Here is a 17,679-nt window from a genome sequence, read left to right on the forward strand (position 1 = left end):
AATCACTAGTCTCAGTGAATTGCTTCCTTTGCCTAAAGCCAGAATTAAAATGACATTAAAACACTGAAAAAAAACCATCTTACCCACAAATATTATAGCTTTTTTCCCCGAAGGGGGTCCAAATAATCCTTTTCTTCTTCTGTCCAGCTTGGACATAATAATATCCTGGGTTTGGTTAGCAGAGGTTCTTGCAGAGAAGTTGATGAAGCTTGGGATGTATTTTTGCTTTGGAAGTTGCAGTAGAAAATTGTTTGTTATAGCTGATTTTCCAGTGCCAGTGGGACCCACAAAAAGCAAAGGGATATCATGCTCCACATACGTTTTAAGAAAAAACATTTGTCTGGCAGTTTCCATTGTTGGAATGATCAGCTCCGATACCTTTTATACAGGTAAGTAAAACAATACATGACAATCAAACATAATACCTTGATCAATCTGAATATTTAAAAGCAATTACACAAAGCCTGTAGCACAAATGCATTTTTTAAAAATTCTTTTCTCTGAAAACTTAGGCTATAACAAGGTTCTAGTAGATAATACGGCCCCACTTCTTGTTCAGTGTTTACACAGAAAATAGCACAACTAGTATTATCTATGTTACAGTTCACAGACACTATATAAAGCCCAGAAGAACTGCAGAGTTAAGTATGGTTTAATTCCGTCCCCACATTGTACAAAAGGAAAGAAACAGTGCTATGGAAAATTTTTTCTTTTCCTCATCTTCCACTAATGATTAGCACCTCTGCACTAGGTATCAAGAAAATATTTTAGACAGCAGAATGAAACAAAATCTTGCATCTCTCATATACTTAATACAATGGAATGAAAAGCTGAACAAACATCACTTAAGTTGTCTTGAAATTTCATCTACAAAAGAGGTACTTTTTGCAGCTCTCTGCTGTGCTAAACTTCCCTTGAGTTCACAGCTGCCACCAAAACGTGGCAAATGGAGGGGATTTAGCACTCTCAGTACTGCCTTCCCTATTTTCTCTACCACGATTTCCCCAACATCAGATGCTGTTTCAGTGACAAAACAGAATGAAAAATTTTAACCACCAGCCCACCTCAGACCTCCATGTTCACCTGGAGTAGCAAACTTTCAAGACTGATTGTACCAGAAAGACATAAGTATGAGAAGGAGCCTACAGAGATTAATAAAATGTTGCAGATCAAACACTAAACAGCCTGATGTAGTAGAATCAGAGCCAGATAAGGAAGCTGATATATAGCTCTAAATCATTTAGTCAAACAATTATTTTCTATAATGAAAGACATCAATGTGAACCTTCGCCCCTGGAGGGATAACTTGCTCTTCTTTTGTGATGTACTCCATCCACATGTTCCACTGCCCACTGCCATGCTTGTAAAAGCAGTAGTCATAAACACTCCCTGTTTATTGAAAAATACAACATAGGAAAACCTAATGATTAAAGAATAAAAATAAATTTCAATCATTTTAATGTGAGATGTCCAACACTGTGAGATAACACAAGATACTCTCTGCCCCCATCCTCCACCATTATCACCACTAAATTATTTTAGGTCAGATTCAGCCACATTGTTTGAGTACAACACGAGGCATATGCTACTCCTGACTGAAAGAGCCAGGAAAGAGCCCCAAGCTGCGCAGCCCAAGGCTTGGCAGATGGTGGATCTGCTGCAGACTTAACATCTGCCAGGCACTCGATTCTCACCTACGTGGTGAGTTTTCTTACTGCTTTATAAAAGGTCAGGCAAGTACAGTTATGAAGAAGCACCTTTTTCTGGGAAGATGTTGCTTCTGGTAAGCTTCACGCTTTTAGGGCATGGGTGTTCATCATTCATTCCCATTAGCAAGTTGCGGTAAAACAAATCAAATTTCTTTCTGCTGTCTGCATCGATGATCCCACCAATTGTCCAAACCAAAGCAAAAAGGAAAAGCCCCTGCAGCCACAAGGTGATATGCTGACTAGACATGCTCTCCTTCTCCTCTTCCTCGGATTGCCTTATTTCATCTAAAACACAATTTTAAATTTTAGTTAAATGCCAGTAACAACCATAAATCCCCATTCAAAATGCATTTTTGCCGAAGTATTCTAAGACAAACTTAGAGCACTGTCTTCAGTAGAATGAAGTCAATCTAGAGAGTGAGGATCTTGTCTGTGTAAAATACTGTTTACAAATAAAAATAAACAAGAAGAAAAATGTCTACAAAAGGTCATGCCAGCAAATAGCAAGCAAAAATAGGGAATACACTCTCAAGGTCATGTTCAGTTTTTGTAAGGACACCAGTGTCCAAACGTGAAAGCTTGCAGGCTAGTCAAACACTGCTCCTAATACTGGTCAGTGAGAAAGGACTTGGGTCATGTGATCTCAATAGTAAGGGAATTCCTTTGGTATTTTCTTGCATCTGATAACATGCGTCTTTTTATGGGACACAGTAGGAAAAAAAGAAAAATTGGAATAAAAAGACTAAAACTTAGGGTACTTACCAAGCAGACAACTAAAGAGTTTCATCAAGCTGTAGCTTAGATGAATAGAGGATGTTTGTACAATGGCTTTGCAATGAAGGTGAATAAACTCTAAACAGGGCTGGACTAGCCACATAAACATGTCATTAACCTGCCAGGACAAAAGGAAATGGCTTTAAATCAATGGCTTTAAATCCATCATTTCCCACTGTCCCTCAATTCTCTCTCAGTGAAACATAAGGCATCAGAAATTCGTCAAGCCAGCAGAGGGCACCTCAGGACAGGACCCGTGTGAGGCTGTACTTGACTGATCACCAAGTCACACTGTCACTACCTGACAGTGAACACACGTTGCTTCTGCCATGGAGCATTATCGAGCTAAACTCCAGATGTCTTAGACAGAGGAAGGGTGAGTTCAAAACATTTTGAGTCTTCCAGTATTTCCCACATTCCGTTTCTAGTACTCACAGCATCTCCCGCTCTCGTGCACTTTCCTTGCGACATTTGATATTCATCCCTACAAGCTAACTTAGAGCAGCCTTTAGGAGATCTAGAACCCTCTAAATCATGTAAGTACTTGTAAAAAGTTTGATTCTGCATGCCTGCCTTTAAGTTTGCAAACAGTGAACATCACCTTAAAATTAATCTTCTAAATTAGACCTATGTAAAAAATAAAAAGAAGTCTCGCACCAACTCTCGGTGTTCCTCCTGCAGGTTTGGAGGCAACGTATTCATGTAGGAATCCTTCAGCGGCTTCCAACCTAACTGTTGCGGGTCCATATAGATCATACCACACCTGGGAAGAACAAACAGCTACGGTACAGGAATAGATGTGCAAGGTGGGACGGTTTGAGTTTGAATGCTTCCACATTACCTGCTGACAGTTGCTGGAGATGCCTCCTCTAAATCTGCTGGCTCAAAGATTAAACTCATTTGTGAATTCATCTGAATTATTTCACCACTCATTAAGCATAGCTAGAAGAAAAACATCACATAAACATGTTCCAGTCATGTCAGCGCTGATCATTCAGCCAAAGCAATGTCTGTCATAAAATTACTAAACATTCTACTTAGTGTCACTCCTCATTCACTCATTCATGTTCTCAAAACACATTTTCTGACCTTGTCTTAACTTTCCCATGTGTTACTGCTAAGGCTTGCAGAGACACAGCACTCTCTCTTTAAATAACTCTGCAAGGAAAAGCAGTTATGACCTGCAGCTCTATTTTTTCTTTTTTTTTTTGTTTTCTCCCCCAGTAATATATTCAATAAGTAATTTAAACAAGTTCAGTTTTCAGTTACAGAATTGGGTTTATTTCAGTTTCCTAAAAGTGGCAATAAAAAAGCCTCAGTGAGCAACCTCATTTCAATAAAGTAGGAGCTTCTTGGGAGAAGTAACAATACCATCTACTAAAGCCACTGGGGGAAAAAGCAATATTTTTAAGCACATCAGAGTGTCACATCTCCTTTAACTACCACCGTAACAATATTGCTACTACTAAAACAAAGTATGTATATTCAAGGGTGAGGTAAAAATTAGACTACCTTTTTATTGTCATCCAGCACAGTGTTCATGTTCTCTATCCAAACTGCATCGACGGGGCCATCAAAAATAATCCACTTCCTATTATCTGTCACAGAAGATGCTTGTTCTCTGAAGGCACTTGCAAGAACTCCATCTGTCCACTCATGGCTTACAGGATCAAAGCTGCCATACAACTGTCCCATAGTAATTGCTTTGGGATTAATAACTTTGTATTCAACAGCAAATTCATCCATGGATTTTGCTGTGTAAAAAACCAGATAGGTGAGCTTGAGAATTTAATAGGTTAGTTTCATTCAATAATTGAAGTGCAGAACAAGAGAATTCAGGAGAATCCTACTTTAGCCACCAAAAGCAAACGAACAAACAAAAACCAGAATTGACATCTGGTAGCTAGGTAGCAGTAAATAAGACTTCTGTTGCTTGTACAAGGAAAGCAAAGCTCTGTGTACAGAAGCACATGAAAAAAAATAAAAAGCAAAGCAGAACAAATTTTACATGTTTATGAGAGCTACTTACAATTTCCCTATCAGAGCTAATTTCTTCGAAAGTATTATGCACAAATACAATTCTTAACAAAATTCATGAAAGTATAAACATATCAGTAAGTTTGAGCTAAAACAGAACCAATTCTGTCAGTGATCTGACTTTTCAGTGAAGTCTCTTCTAAGAGACTGTGCTTACTAAAGTCAACAGCGGATTTTTGCAGACAGCGCCTGCTTCTAGAAGCAACAGCGCTTTGAGCTTATAGTTACTACCAAGGACTGGTACGCAGAGAGGCTCTGGCTTATACTTGCTCCTATAGTGACCAAGGTCATCGATAAATCTGGTGTAACAGGCTGGGGTGCTATAAAGTAAAAAGATTGCGAGGGAGTAAAACGTTACACCTCTGGGGAGAAGCAGACAGCACAGGTGACCCAAAACTGGCCAGAGTATCCCACATTTAGTATTATTGACATATTTAGTATAAATCTGAGCAATCACAAGTGTTAAGCCCTTTTCTTCAACAGCCAGCATCCTAGGTGGACTCCATCCACTCTTCTGCTCCCAATCTGTGAGTTCCTGAATCAAGTTCCTGAATTGCTTGCAATGAGGGGGGAGGCAGGGCAGGTAGGCTGGGTTTGGTATTGGCTTTGTATATATTTAACTATTTTCTTACAAGTACCAGTATCATTTCATTAAAGCTGTTCTAGTTTTCCTTGCCAGTACATAGTGTCTCTGCCTTATTCCCTTTGCCCTTCCCCTTTCAGAAGTGAGAGGGATTAACAGAGAGCATCTGACATGCATTTAGTGGCTGGCCAAGCCCTAAATCTTTACAGTATCTTTTACTATTCCAGTAAATGCAGGCAAAAATACTTTCAGATAAATATCTCAGACAAAAAATGTTCAATGAATAGAAACCTTCCAGGTGAGAAATCACAATATCAGACAGTTAAAACCTTGTGCATATCTCTGCAAAGGAAAAATGTTAGTCACAGAATTAACTTCATTTTATGAGAAGTTTGTGGCTGAACAGTATCACCTGCACACAAATCGCCAAGGGCTCCAGCTAGCACTTTGTATGCACAGGTCTTCCCGCTCAGCGGATCTCCAACAATCATGAAACCATGGCGCACCAGCATCATTTCATATATCTGCGTAAGTGGCAAGAGACTGACTCTTTAACATAGCACAAAAGCAAGCATTGTGTGTATGAAACTAGAGGTGGTATCTCTCCTGCACTCAGACGTGACAGGACAGAATATCAGCCCAATACCTGCACTCTGTTAAGGCTGACTGAGGCATCAACCCAGCTCAGAGGGCAGTCACATTATTACGGCAGCTCTCACTGATACAATTTAAGAAGTCATTCCCCCCCAGACATCTTCCCCTTCTCCTTGCTAGATGCCATCCCTGACCTCTAACAACAGCATTGTACAGGGTGTGACAGCACTAACCAGACACTGCAGGTCACAGTTCAGTGTAAAAGCCTAAACTGGAATCTGTGGTTTCTAAGCTAACACAAAGGGATGGAAACTCCAGCTCTGAGGATCTGCCATATGAGTGGTCCCATAGAGGCGGACTTTGGGCTACAAAAGTGGTAACCCACAAGATCTTCTCAGAACGGACGTCAAAGCCTTCAAATAGAGCACCTTCAGAGAGATCTTTAAGACGAAGCCCTAACCTGACTTTAATCTCAGGTTAAGGATGATATTTTCTGGTTTAGCCTAAATTCCTAACCAGTTAATAACTAATTTCATTTAAATGAAAAATATAGCATGACTTGCAAAGCAATATAAACCAGGTCTGAACACAAGCCATGAAGTCTGAACTGCTGTTGGAGGGGTCCCTCTTGACCCTGCCCCAGGCCATGCACTTTTGCCCTTGCCATTTACACTGTCACTAGGCTGAGCTACTCACAAGAAAAACAAAAACAAACAAACAAAAAGTTAAGCATTCTTTCAAAGGTCACCAATACTAGTTAACAGGAGACAATGGGAACACAGAGCTGGAGATGAAGCATAAGCAAGAGTGAGAAATGTCATCCCTTTCAAGAAGACTGCGAGCAGAACTCAGAACACAGCCCGACTCCCAGCCCAGAGTTCTGTTCACCAGGCTACACTGCCTCAGCTAGTAAGAGATTCAGTTTAAGCTTCTATCCTGAACTGTAAGACCCGAGATATGGCTGCACACGTTAGGTCCTTCACAGGCTTGCTGAACTATAACATCACTATGAGCAAATCAGGCTATTCCTCTATGATTTTTACTCAGTAAAAACACGCTGTTTGTAATATTCTATTAATCGATCATGGAAACTATCAGCTATTCATTCATGACACAGACAGTGAGTGGTGAATATTTCAGCTCTCACACTTTTCTTCCCTGGAAGTAAGGATGTGAAAATAAACCTGAATAATTTTTCCAATGAACCATGGAACTGGTTGTAGATTCATTTTTTTTATATTTTCAGTTAGTGCCTGGACAAACAGGTCATAGTCAGGTGTAGGAAGAACCACTCCAGGAAACAGGTCAGATATGATGCCCTGTTAAGGCAAAATAGTATTTAAACACAGATTACAAAAAGGGAAACTTCCCAAAGCATAACAATCTACAAGTAAAACAATATTCATACAGTTAATAGGATCTTAAGAGGAAATGTTCTCAGCTGGACACCACTAACTTTTAGGAAAGCTGTAGCCACAAAAGTATTATGTGTGCATGAGACAAAAACAAGTCCCTACACTTTTCATGCACACACTGACATTGTGAAAAGAAGCTTAACCTTCTGCAGATTTACCCCAAAAAGTATTACAAGAAAGGATGTGAAAGTGGTTAAACAGAAGGGTATGCATTCTGAAATTTCAGAGCAATGACTCTGTGTATGCTTGTAGCCTAGCTTTTAGGCCTTTAATACTGACAGCCCCGTAGCTTGGAATCACCATTATTCTCTATCAAGGCCGTGTGCAAACAGAAACTCCATCATTTTCATTCTGACTTCAAATATCTAACTGGCCATAATTTAGTTGTCCTCATCTGTTTTCCAGCACAAAGCCAAAATGCAAACTTCAGAACATGGTTTCCAGCAATGGAACAGCACAGGGTGGCCTACAGCAGGATAAAATTTTATAGAACATTTTATAGAACAACCTAAAAGTCACCACCGAAGGCTTGTTTTACAAAATAACACTAACAGAACCAAAGAGCGCACCCAGGCCAGTGCACTGAAACAACTTTACACTAATACGGCAGCATCTAGATCAAATTTTCTAAATTAACATAAAGATCTGTTTCTGTAGGTTCTTACAATGGACCTCATCTCATCATCACCAGGCTTGATGAGGTCTTGCTAGCTTACCTGAAACAATGGTACATCCTGTGCCAAGAATTTGGCCAAGTTAACATCCAGCAAAGCCCGAAGTAACAATACGCTTTCATTTTCAGCTGGGTACTTCAGTTTTAAGTTTCCTGCTGCTGTCAGGACAGATTTAACAGCACGCATCCCATAATCATAGTGATGTTGAGATGACAGCTGCTCAGAGCACAAACGGTAAGTGGCAACAATTTTCTGGGCAAGGCTGTGGATATTAAAATATCACACGTAGAATGAAAATACCTCACCATGCACAGAAAAATAATTTAAGTGCCTATATACACAAAGTAACTGCAGTGATTATCAGACATATCAGCCAAAAACACTTAGGAAACACAGCAGTAGATTATGCCATGCCAGGGAATGAAATTCTGTTTGATATTATGATACATTTTCCAAATGATCCTGTGTAGAAGTGTCTATCTGTCAACAAGAGGTAGTAAATGAGAACTGATCATAAAGCAGGAGATTACAAAGTAGTTTGTGGTGAAACATTATGGATAGTTTTGCAGAAGTATAGGCCTCAAACACCCGTTTATGATTTACAGAGGAATGAGGTATATTAGACTCAACTAGGAGAAAATTCAGCATATCTTACCTCCGAGAGTCCAAAAACCCCATTGAATAAAGTGAAATTTCTCCAATCAAAGCATAATCTGGAACCATCATGGCAACTGCTCGGAATAGCGCCTGTAAGAAAACAAGTAAGATACAATCTTGGACTGTGGAATATGGTAATAATCTGCATCCATTTTGTAAGAACAGTAACTCTCCATAAATTCATTAATGTCTCTACTCTCTATTCCATTTTCACGACTTTAGGAATCATCTGAAATCTATGAGATAACATCAGAATTGTTACTGAAACTGTGATCTTACAGCCATGTTCAGTAGGTCTGTGCTAAGCACTGCATGAAGAAATGGTCAGAAAGAGTCACAGTCCTAAAGAACTATTAACAGAGGAAAAGGGAGATGTTGCTCATCTCACTTGCATAACAGACACCCTAGCACTCGGTGTGGTTACTGTCTTGCAGTAACTGCAGCAAAGCTAGGAAAAGCATTAGAACCTTATTGGTCTCTCTGCAGTGCCTCAGCAACTTGCAAGATTATAACAAATTTAAATAGGGATTTGGATCACCAAGCCATTGTAAACCAGGAGAATTTCCACTTAGAGCACAGTTAAAACTGTGAACTGGTATCACTATAGTTAGACTGAGACCTTTCATGTGCACACTTTGTATAATCCTAAAACTTTATTAAAGCTTAGCAAAAAGCACATCAAAATACACCTGAATGGGTTATCAGTGTATTATTTGTTTCTGCCTTCCTTTTCTTATTATAATCAGCCAGAAGTTGCAAATTCATACTAATTTCTACAAGAACTTAGGATTCTAGATTTACCTTCAGATTATCAGGCAGCTCTGCCCGTCCAGCATACCCAGGATTCATCGTGATGAACACAGCGCAGGTAGGATTAAGAGAGATCTCTGTCCCTTCAAAGATGAATGTTTTGAGTTTGCGAACAATAGCTTGCTGTATGCTAAGTATCTGTTGGGCAACTACAGATAATACTTCAACCTAATACAGACAGAACAGATTGGGAAACATAAGACACTTGGAGACAATATAAAATGGTTTTGTTTACATATTTTGATGGCTATATTTGCATTCTTCCAGGTGAAAATCACCCTGTGTCTGATCAACGAGCCTAAGTATTAGCTATCTAGTTGAAGCGACCCTCCAGAAGTTAATGCCACCGCCTCCTGTTCAACCAACGTAGACAGATCAACAGAGGCTTCTAAAACCCTGCACAGGGAAATATCATTGGCCTGAATGCAGACCTCTAAGTCAGGTGGACAGGAACTCCCTCTGGAGGCCTCCAAAAGCACTTACCTTTCACCTCAAATGACAAAGAATGTAGGCTCTTCCCAAAGACTGATTCACTCGATGCCTCCAATTTGAGGATAATTGAAAAGAAAGGACAAGGCAGCCTAGCACCACTCCTCAGTCCTTTTAAGTACCAAGGTAATAGAATACTGAAAGATGAGAATGCTAACACTTGAAATCATTAAAACACAAGTTACAGTAGATAAATGGAGAAATTAAGGTGTTAAGTAAAACATACAAAACAGGACTTAATGGAATTTCCACACTGACTAGTATTTTCTTAAATCTAACTCCAGCAAAATAAACTTAACTGAAGTCATTAGTGACCAAATAAAAAAATCCCAAACAAAAAACGAAACAAAACAGAAAAGAAAAAAAAAGAGTAAGACCAAGGACGGAATTAGATGTTTCTGGTTACACAGCTAGTTAACCAGGTCACTCACTTGGTGACACTCAGCTACTCATCACAGGAATCCTTCCACTGGGATTTGTCTGTCTCAGGCTGAGCATAAACACAGCCCCACAGCTTCTCAAGGAGAAGAGAAGGACAGTTCTTTTCCAACAAATGAGTGTCACATACAAAAGAGGAAACTGCACAGGAACAATTTTTTCAGCTAAAATAACCGAACACAAGACTTCTGCAACACAGAGCAGGTAGGATGTGCTCTTACAGCAGGCAGCTGAATACCTATTTCTTTGACAGTGATTATCAAAGAGGCTATACTACAAATAAAAGCAAAAAACTGACAATAATACTGTCATCTCCAAGTCTAAAACTTTGTGTGTCCTATACTAAAGCTTTATACTTTTATTTGTGCAAGTCAAAACATTACCTCAATTCTATTGAACTCGTCAAAGCAGGACCATGCCCCAGATTGTGCCAGCCCCTTAAAGAACTTGCCCATTGCCTTGTAATCGAGACCATCGGAGCAATTAAAGACCACACACTACAACAAAAAAAACACAGAGAACATCTCTTAGTATAACACACACTCCACTATAAAATTCTTAGCATCTAAAGTGGGAAGGGATTATTATTGCTAAATTTGGATTGCCACACTAGGAAGCCTTATAGACACAGTCCTAAACGTATGCTTCTTACCAACTATTTCTGTGAACAAAGAATCGGTACAGAACAAACAGTGCTTGCTTAAGAATGGCATTTTGAGAAACATCTACATACGGAAATATAAGCAATACAAAGCAAAAATGTATGTATTTTGGTACCTGCTTAGCTAGTGCTTTTGCTAGATCTTTTGTTGTTTCTGTTTTGCCAGTCCCAGCAGGACCTTCTGGAGCACCACCAAGATTTAATTTCAAGGCACCCATTAACGTCCTACATAAACAAGAACATAGGCATTAGAAATGGTAATCTTCAATGGCAGATTGTTTCTGAGAGGATAGATAAGTATTTCCCTGTACAGGTTCCACTGGAAATTATTTACTCATTCCCTACCGACTTTGTCGCTTGCCCTAAAAAACCCAGTATTGACTCCTAACGCATTCCCAACTGTGGAAGCTCACATTCACTCACTTGGCCTACAAGGAATGTGAAGGCTTTTATTACAGGCATTCACCCTGCATATCCTCAGTTACACAAATACACCGTGCCATAAAAGGACAGTTTGCAAAATGACATATTTTCATCAAGTGGCACTCCTCAGGACATGAACTTGAAGCTGGCTTTATAAATGAAGTCCATCTTTAGAAATAGCTGAGAATGCATCAAGGTTATTTCATAAACCTGGGAATCACATTGCTCTTCAAGTGATTTCACACTAAAAATGAGATCCCTACTAATAGTGGAGTGATCTGATTATTTTACAAAAGCTTCAAAAGCTTTGCCATCAAAAGCAGTTGCGCTGCATAGAATCACATAACGTAAGGGGTTGGAAGGGACCTCTGGAGATCATCTAGTCCAACTCCCCTCCCAAAGCAGGATCCCCTAGGGCAGCCACACATGAACGCGTCCAGGTGGGTTTTGAAAGTCTCCAGAGACAGAGACTCCACAAGCTCTCTGGGCAGCCTGTGCCAGGGCTCTGTCACCCTCACAGTAAAGAAGTTTCTCCTCATAGAGTCTGCTTGCTCCTTGCTTGCACTGAAACTACATGAGTCACAGCTGACTGCATAGTTTTAGTTTAGATTAGCCAATCCTAATGAGAACCACCCCAGTCCACAGCTAATGCATCAGCCATGTGGCTCTTTCAACATTGCTGTGAATGCCTGAAGATAAAGCATTTGCCAGCACAGGCACTACCACTGCACAGGCACTTTACTACACGTGCCTTCTACACAATGGTGAGTTCACAGCCCAGAGATGAAATAAAATCTTTACAATCTTGTCACCATTTACTTGCCTGGAGAGACTATGAAAGAGAATTCCTTAAACCTTAGACCTAAAATTACCTGCTGAGATGACCTGTGCCTCCAGGGCTCGTCAGAAGTGAAATAACAAATGCCCTTGAATACTTCAACCTTGAGGGATGAAGTATTTCCATTTCAACCTCTTGCAAGCAAGCAGAGGAAGAGGAAGCTCACTGCATTCACACATCTGTGAAGGACAGGCAAGCATACCATACCCACACATCTTATTTCAAATAAATTAATTGACCAGTGCTACTTTAGAGCTCTTTAAAGTTACCAGCTCTTTACAAAAGCATATTCTTGGATAAAACAGATATTTTTACTCCACTGGTGTAGAAACTTGTATGCTGTAAATATTTTACCATATTTTAGCAATGAAGGTATGTAAGATTTGTCTCCAAAACCTACACAAAAATCTTAGCTGCTGAGATTCCTGCTGTTATTAATTAAAACAAAAGAAAGGAAATACAGACTAATCAAAAAAATGAAAACAGTATTCATAGGCAACATGGCTTTACCTGTAACATCGATCTGTTAGTGGAGTTATAACCAGACGTAGAGAATTGCCCAGATACTCATAACCATATTTGGCTTCTGTTGTGATCATTCTCACTATTACATCCTTCTCCTCCCAGTAGTATCTCAGCTGAGAAATCCACTGGAAGTCATTCAGATCTGTGACTTTGTCTTCAACCAATTTTGCAACCACATCACGAGCTGCAGAATAAGGGACAGATCACTTGAAAAATCTAAACACTCCTACTACCTTAGTATGAGTAAAACAATGCGTAAGTAAACTAATATTTACTTAAAGCTATGTAAGAGTAAATCAACACTTAAGAGTAGTAGTCTGGCTTTCATGTTAGAAGGCATCTGCTTTAGATAGCGAATCATCTAAATTCGATCTATATTCCAGCACCTGTTCTAAGTAGATGGGAGAGAGTTATGTGGGACTAAGCAATCTCCATTTACCCAAAGATACTGGACAATAACTCTGTAAAGGTCATTTCAAGGTAGAGAAAACATTTTAGCTTTCTCTTTCAAAGAGCTCCCCCAACTACCGATAGCAGCACCACCCGGATGTAACAAGAGTCCCAGGAGTGCCCACTGACCATGCACGTCAATGACAGTAAGAGCTCCAAGTGTCAGCCGGGCTCCACTGGACAGCTTTCCTCTCACTAACTCAACAATGTCCCCAATTTGCAGATTGCTCTTCTTCAAGTAGTCCTGTCACAGAAACAGAACACAGGCATGAACGTAGTGCTGTAGCTAGAAATTCCTAAGCTCCCATGGGGGCAGTCTCTGGAGACAGCCTTTCCAACAAAACATAATAACGGAAGTCTGGGTACTACATGAATATTTAAAATTCTCTTTCATATGTGATGTTGACTGAGGATCTTCTTTGCTAGAAGCCGCTTTTTATCAATTAATCAGAGTTTACTGCTGAGAAAGAGAAGGGTAAACGAAAATCTTACTGGTAAAGTTCCTTTCCTTATAGCCTCAGACACTTCTTCTGTCCAGTAAATGGATGAAACACAAATAACCACCTGTCCAGGCCACTGAAGTACCCACGTTTTTCGAGGAACCTTAAAAAAGACAAGATCCATTCCAGACACGGGAAGTCACATTAGATTATGGAACTGACAACAACTACTTTCCACAATTTTTTTTGTCTGATGCTGTAAATAAATGAAAACCAGCACAGAAAGCTGTAATACTTTGTCTTCAACAAACTCAGGAGTTAAAACTTCACACTGGATTCCACTTAGCTTCAAACACATTTCCCTGTTCACGTACGGTTGCTTTTGAAATCTACTTTATACTATAATTCAGGAACAATTACCTCGACATATCGTTTTATGCCATCTTGAATAACTTGTCTTACACTGGTCAACATCATTTCCTCTACTTGCAAAATCCATTTTTCTACCATGCCCTTCAAAAGAGAAAAACAATTAAGAAACACATTTCCTGATTACATTCCACTTAAAGGACAATTCATTGAAATGTTTTACACTTAAACATGCTTTCTTCTGATCTGGGTTTTGTATACAGGAGGAAGAAAGGTTGAAATTTCCCAAATTCTAACAGGTAATATTGCAGATTAACAATGTCTGAAGGCAGTTAGCCTAAAACTAACTCTAAAGATAATTCAGTGGAAGAAACAGCTAGATACGTCTCCTATCAGCATAAACAAAAAATGCAGATCACAGATTGCAAGGTCAGTTAAAGCTTGGTCATTTTAACCCAGGGCATGTTTTGTTCCTGGAGGATTAAGGATAAAGGGGTATCTGTAACTCACAAAATGCCCCACCTTTAATCTCTTTTTGGTTACCACACAGCAATTGAGGTTCACACTTTCACATTGACAACAGCAAAAAAAGCTGGAATCGAGATAATTTTAAAAACTTACAATGTTACTAGTTCTACTTGGATCCCTTTCAAATTAATGCTTTGATTCTTCTGTGCCAGACGACCACAAGATCCCTCATTCCTCTCTAGTTCAGCCGTGCTGTGCGATATTACATACGTATGTTTATGGAGAGCTTGCTTTAAACGTGCCTGTGTGTGTGCGTGTGCGTGTGTACACGCACGTGTATCTTCTCCATCTAAATCTTAAAAGCAGTAGGTGCACAAAGCTGCAGAGAAGTACCTACAGGAATTTACCCCAAAACTTGTATGTCTTACTCCTTTTTGAAGGAAACCTTTTTTGTTCTATAATACCAGTCTGCACTCTCACTTTCCTAAACATCTATCATAATCTGATTTTAAACATTTTAAACCTCATTTCCCCAAAACCATACACTTTAAGCAAAGTATTGTTTTAATATAATATAGTAAAAAAAATTACTTTTGCATTCTCTGGATAGATTTTATCTACGAAAGGAACAATTTCTTTCTCTGAACTGATCATGCCTACGATCTCCAGATCTTCTGTGAACTCCAGTTTAGCGATTCCTTCGAAACACTTCTTTAAATGTGGTTGTACTCGAAGGGGATCCTTTGTTTCAGACAGTATTTCAAGCAGCTCATCATTAGACAGGAAGAAAAATCTGTTGGAAAAATATAATTAATGGTGCACCTTCCAATAACGAAAACTGTCCTTAATAATCTATTAATGTAAGACAGACTGAATTGGTTTTACTGTTCCTTAAGACTCTAGTATAACCAAGAAGAAATTATCTCAGATCGCTTTTCTTAAGCAATTTTTAACATTCTAAAACTCATCACACCTGTTTTTTTCACAATGTCAGTACGACCATTCTTTGATGCAGAGGAAGAAAGAAGGTTTCTCAGACTCACACAGGAAAGACCAGGTATACCTACATGGCCAATGAATACCTTGTAAAAACACAGAATCCTGTTCCTCATAAGCATATATAACTCCTACGTCTCACACACCTCTGCACAACTGAAGAGGGCAGGGCAGAGACATAATTGCAAATTTGTCACGGGAAGACAACAAATTCCTTCAAAATGCTCTGTAAGTGATAATGTCTTTCTAATCGTAAGTTTACACTGTGTAGGACAGATTTTGCCTTCCCTCTGCCTGTCCCTGGCATTGCAAATTCCACTGGAGCTGAGGAAAATGAACAATGTCTGGATAAAAGAATGGGTTTTCATTTTTAGTTGCACGGGACTGTGTCCCACGCGTTTATAAAATGAGATTTTTCCATTGAGTAGAAACGGTTTGAAAGACCTTAAGGCTTTTGTTTCTAAGTTAGGCCTGTTTAATTAATTTACCTTGGGAAAAATAATCTTTTCTTCTCCAAGTAAGTATTCAATCCCTTTTGAATTTCTTCTAAGAGAGTATTTGCTTCCTGAAGTCTGTCTAACATCATGGGTTGTTCAGTTGCTACAAGTACCTTTGTGTCTTTCACCTTTACGAAAACAAATACACAGCAAAACCCACATAAAGTTGCAACAGGTTTGTACGTTAAAATTGTAACAATCAATCACATATGCTGCAGGAAGTTAAAAAGCTATATAGTCTCCTCTGCAGTGTGCCTTCAAGTTATTAAATATGTATGTATTATTTGACAGTTTTGCTTTTCAGACTGTCAGATTTACCAGTTTGAACTTCACAGACAATAATACAACAAGGAAATATCCACAGGAATTAAACTATTTGGCACTTTTTTGAGCTTGCTACATTTTTTTTTCCATTCACAAATAAGTTCTGCCAAACAGAGCCACAGTATGTAATAATTATTCACTGCTCTTGCCATCTTGGTTGCATTTTTTTTTTTGTTGTTAATAGTCCTCTTGAAGGGCTACACTTATTTCAGAACAGGTTTCATCATTTACAGTCTGAGTTGTTAGACAGGTCTCAACTTCTGTTTAGGTACTGATACTGATTATTTCAACACCTTTATCGCACAATCACACGCTTGCAATATTTTTAACAAACATCAAATTCACACTCCCATGAAGTCTCTGGCCTCTTACCCAACTTCTTAGTTACAGGGAACTGAACAGGATACCCAGTTGCACTTCCTATCTCCATTATCTTATCCTGACATGCTACCATCTCAGCACATTGCACCACAGTTGTGCAATAACCATGCCACCACATACCAGAGAATAATCATACGTAAACCCCCCCCAAACAGTTAGTTGCTCCAATGATGTGTGAACCTTAAAAGCCTAAATCTTACTGCATCCAGAGAAGATTTTGTACAGACTGTCAGTGTAAAGCAGATCCTGGAATCACAAATCATTCATCTTTCTACCTAATTCTGATCATACAAAAACGAGGACAATTAGAATTAAAATGTCACGTGAGCTCTAATTCATCCTGCTATAACCAGCCTTTATAGAAATCTCAAAGCAATAATGACATAATATAAAACTTCCACTGCAAGATTAGATTATGGTGGGTTTTAGTAAAGGATTTTCTGCTCCATATTATACCTTCTTGTGACTTAAACACAAATATCTAACTCCAGAAAAGCTAGTATATTCATGATGATAATAATCATGTTACCAGATGTGTATAAAAATACACAATTTCTTAAATGCAATCACTTACCACTTGTGCCATAATGTCCTTCCAGTATGAATCCACAACCTTAAACTTTCTGCCCTCTTCAGGCATTTGAGCTATAATGTCTTCTGAACTAAAAATTGGTTCCAAATACAACCATGTTGCCTGACATTTTAACCAGCTATCTAGAATATCTTGCATTAAACGCAGCTTATTTTCCCAAGCCTGTAAGGAAAAAATCTAATCTGTAAAACAAGTTTTGTCTGGAAACCACTACTTCAAAGTTCTTAAAGGGAAATATGAATGTGTGTTCTTAGAAACAGTTAAAAACTATATAACTTCTCAGCATGCCAAAATATCCTGAAGCACTTAGGGAATGCATATTATGAGACATGCAAGCTCAATCACACCAGCTTTTCCTTACCCAACATTCAGCTTCTATTGCTTTGACAAAGGGGGAGCCACACATTGTCTGAGTCTTAACGATGTGATCGTCCAGCAGAAGTTGGATATCATCAACGGCTGAGAGGATGCTAGTGTTCTGTAAATACATCACATTTTGATAAAGCAAACAGCAGTTCCTTTATTTCACCGCTCT

At 39.0% G+C, this 17,679-nt stretch overlaps 1 protein-coding gene across 1 annotated transcript in view; it reads right to left on the reverse strand.

Moving 5' to 3' along the window:
* Positions 1–17,679, reverse strand: part of DNAH3 (dynein, axonemal, heavy chain 3) — a 50,385-nt gene that overhangs the window by 19,196 nt on the left and 13,510 nt on the right. The window contains exons 16-37 of the mRNA XM_009878226.1: positions 17,506–17,622; positions 17,127–17,306; positions 15,839–15,975; positions 14,946–15,147; positions 13,938–14,030; positions 13,570–13,680; positions 13,207–13,321; positions 12,613–12,811; positions 10,958–11,066; positions 10,564–10,677; positions 9,245–9,421; positions 8,442–8,533; positions 7,829–8,048; positions 6,882–7,016; positions 5,516–5,627; positions 3,996–4,237; positions 3,325–3,425; positions 3,141–3,246; positions 2,472–2,601; positions 1,758–1,994; positions 1,286–1,389; positions 84–378 (exon numbers count right to left, since the gene is read on the reverse strand). Of these exons, the coding sequence (XP_009876528.1) occupies positions 84–378; positions 1,286–1,389; positions 1,758–1,994; positions 2,472–2,601; positions 3,141–3,246; positions 3,325–3,425; positions 3,996–4,237; positions 5,516–5,627; positions 6,882–7,016; positions 7,829–8,048; positions 8,442–8,533; positions 9,245–9,421; positions 10,564–10,677; positions 10,958–11,066; positions 12,613–12,811; positions 13,207–13,321; positions 13,570–13,680; positions 13,938–14,030; positions 14,946–15,147; positions 15,839–15,975; positions 17,127–17,306; positions 17,506–17,622 (3,328 nt within the window). The remainder of the gene's footprint in view (positions 1–83; positions 379–1,285; positions 1,390–1,757; positions 1,995–2,471; positions 2,602–3,140; positions 3,247–3,324; positions 3,426–3,995; positions 4,238–5,515; positions 5,628–6,881; positions 7,017–7,828; positions 8,049–8,441; positions 8,534–9,244; positions 9,422–10,563; positions 10,678–10,957; positions 11,067–12,612; positions 12,812–13,206; positions 13,322–13,569; positions 13,681–13,937; positions 14,031–14,945; positions 15,148–15,838; positions 15,976–17,126; positions 17,307–17,505; positions 17,623–17,679) is intronic.

Source organism: Apaloderma vittatum, unplaced genomic scaffold, assembly GCF_000703405.1.
Source record: "Apaloderma vittatum isolate BGI_N311 unplaced genomic scaffold, ASM70340v1 scaffold31891, whole genome shotgun sequence".
Classification (NCBI taxonomy): domain Eukaryota; kingdom Metazoa; phylum Chordata; class Aves; order Trogoniformes; family Trogonidae; genus Apaloderma; species Apaloderma vittatum.